At 33.4% G+C, this 2,621-nt stretch overlaps 1 protein-coding gene across 1 annotated transcript in view; it reads left to right on the forward strand.

Moving 5' to 3' along the window:
* Window positions 1–2,621, forward strand: part of CALB1 (calbindin 1, 28kDa) — a 28,612-nt gene that overhangs the window by 23,472 nt on the left and 2,519 nt on the right. The window contains exon 7 of the mRNA XM_012643542.1: window positions 534–567. Within this exon, the coding sequence (XP_012498996.1) occupies window positions 534–567 (34 nt within the window). The remainder of the gene's footprint in view (window positions 1–533; window positions 568–2,621) is intronic.

Consider the following 2,621-nt stretch of genomic DNA (forward strand, 5'->3'; position numbering starts at 1 on the left):
GAAAATATTTTTTTCTAGCTCTAACAACTCTATTTTTTACTATATAATTAAATTTTAATGTAAAATCCGTAGCATCCTGATTACTGAATGTTATATCATCAATACTTTTGTGTACTATGTGGACTCTATATTTCATATTGAGATCAGCATTCAAAATAGTTCTATTTCTATCTGCAAATAGTTTCAAATGAGTTAAAAAAATAACATTGAAGAGAAATGTTAATGTAATCATTTATCTTATATAGCAAGGGAGATTCTAAAACATTCTTTAACACACATCCAAGTAACAGTTTCACGTATTTGTAGCTAGAATATCCTATACTGGTTATAGTTGACATGTAATGGTTGGTGATTTCGGATTCTTTGTGAAACAGAAAGCTATGAGAGATGTGGCTGTGTGAAATGTACAAAGTTACTGCCTGAGAGTTAATGATGGTTCTGGGTCAGCTTGAATGTCACCATTCTGTAAATTCAACGTTTATTTTTACAATTCATAAAAATAACAAAAAATGTGAACTATCTCTTTCCCTCAGGAATGAACAGAAAAGACATCTGCCAAAAACTAAAATTTATCAAATGATGTTAAGTGAGTGGTAGATTGGCTTTGCCTCTAGCATGTAAATGGAAGCACTTACATTAGACCGAATTTAACTACTAAGATTAAATAAAGAAAATAACCTTAATCTCTTGTATTTGTTTATTCTTTGAAATGTCAGTTGATGTATAATCCAGGTAGAAATGCAGGATGCTCAAATTATTACAGCCTAAGGGATCTGAATAAATGCCAACTTGACTCAATGAATTATTAGATAGATGCCTCACTGAGTTAAGGGGTATCTCTGATGTTAAGATTAACAAAGAAATCTCAAAATACCCAAACATTTTGGGTTTTTTGCCCAACTGGCATAGTCAAATATTTCTTCCTGGGAGATATCCAAAGGAAAAGTAGAAAAATATAGAACTTTCCTACATTTCATTTGCAGAAAATTATTAAATAGCTGTTGACTACCAAGTACATACCAAAACTATACCAGGTTTGGCATACCTCCAGTAATATCATGAACAAAGAAAGAACAACAACAACAGAGTATGAAGGGAGTATCTCTGAAGAGAATTCCTAGAGGGCTGCAGGTAATAATGGTCACAAGTCTAACACCAGGACTATCTTAGTGAACTTGAACTCCTATGAGGCAAAGAAATTCTTACACTTTAACTAAACCCATCACACTTACATATTAATATAAGTGACAGGTCTGCTTCCTGGGGCAGAGAACAGGGTGAAGTATGAACAAAAAGAATCCAGAAAGGCAAATATAAGATTATTGGCACAACACCTACCTCACACCACAAACAAAATTCATTCTAAATCTATTGTCAATCTAAATGTGAAAGGTAGGCAGGCAATAACATAGGAGGATATCTTCAACAGCTGACACATGGAAATACTTGTTAACATCCAATTATGAAGAAACAGATAAAAAAATTGGATTCTATTAAAATTAAATATTTCTGTTCATAAAAAGACACCATTAAGAGAGTGAAAAATCAAATTTCAGAGTGGGAGAAGATATTTGCAACACATATAACTAACAAAGGCACATATCCAAAATACATAAACATTACTCCTAAAAATCAATTTAAAAAAATAAAACCCAATAGGAAATGTGTAAGAAAGTTGAACAGGCATTTCACAAATAAAAGACTATCTAAATGTCAATAACATATACAAAGTAATCAACTTTACTAGTAATCAGGAGAAATGCAAATTTAAAAAAATGTACCACTAGATGCTGATCAGAAAGGCTAAAAGTAAAGAGATTTAGAATGCTAAGTACTAGTGAGAATGTGGCACAGTGGAAATTCTCACACACTGCTTGGTAGGAGGTTAAACTGTGAACACTTTGGAAAGCCATTTCACAGTATGGACTAAATGTGACCATATGCACACCCTATAACCCAGCAATTTCACTTCTAGGTATTATCAATCTAACAGATGAAGGTGTATATATTTTCACCAAAAGAACAAGAATGTTCACAGCGGCATTGTATTTGGCATAGCCTCAAACTAGAAACAACCCAAATGTCCACCAATAGCAGAACTAACAAAGTAATTGTGGTATATTCATATTTACCATATAGTCAATGGAATAGAACAAGAATGCATAAGCAATTGCTACACGGAAAAAAAAAAGCCCCAAACATAAGAATACATATTGTGTAATTCTATTTATATAAATTTCAAAAGCAGCTTAACCATGGTGTCAGAAGTCAAGATAGTGGTTAGTTTCAGGGAAAAGGAAGGGAATCGTGATGGGGGCCAAGGGGGAGGCTTCTGGATTCCTGGTGACATTCTGTTTCTCGACCTGCGTACTGGTTACATGAGTGTATTCGTTTTGTGGTAATTCATGATTTGTGCAATTTTAGAAATCATTTTAACTTCAACTAAAAAGTTAAAAAAGAAACTAATGGGCTTTTCCCCTTCAAGGCTTTTGTAATGTAATTCTATCTCATAAAGACCCTGTGACTGTCTCTTGGTTTAAGTTAGGATCCCAAGAAACATCCAACTGGACAAGACATGAGGTTGATTAATTGTGTGACCTGGGGCAAGTCATATAACTTCC

This window comes from Propithecus coquereli, unplaced genomic scaffold (genome assembly GCF_000956105.1).
Source record: "Propithecus coquereli isolate 6110/MARCELLA unplaced genomic scaffold, Pcoq_1.0 Scaffold2, whole genome shotgun sequence".
NCBI classification, from domain to species: Eukaryota; Metazoa; Chordata; class Mammalia; order Primates; family Indriidae; genus Propithecus; species Propithecus coquereli.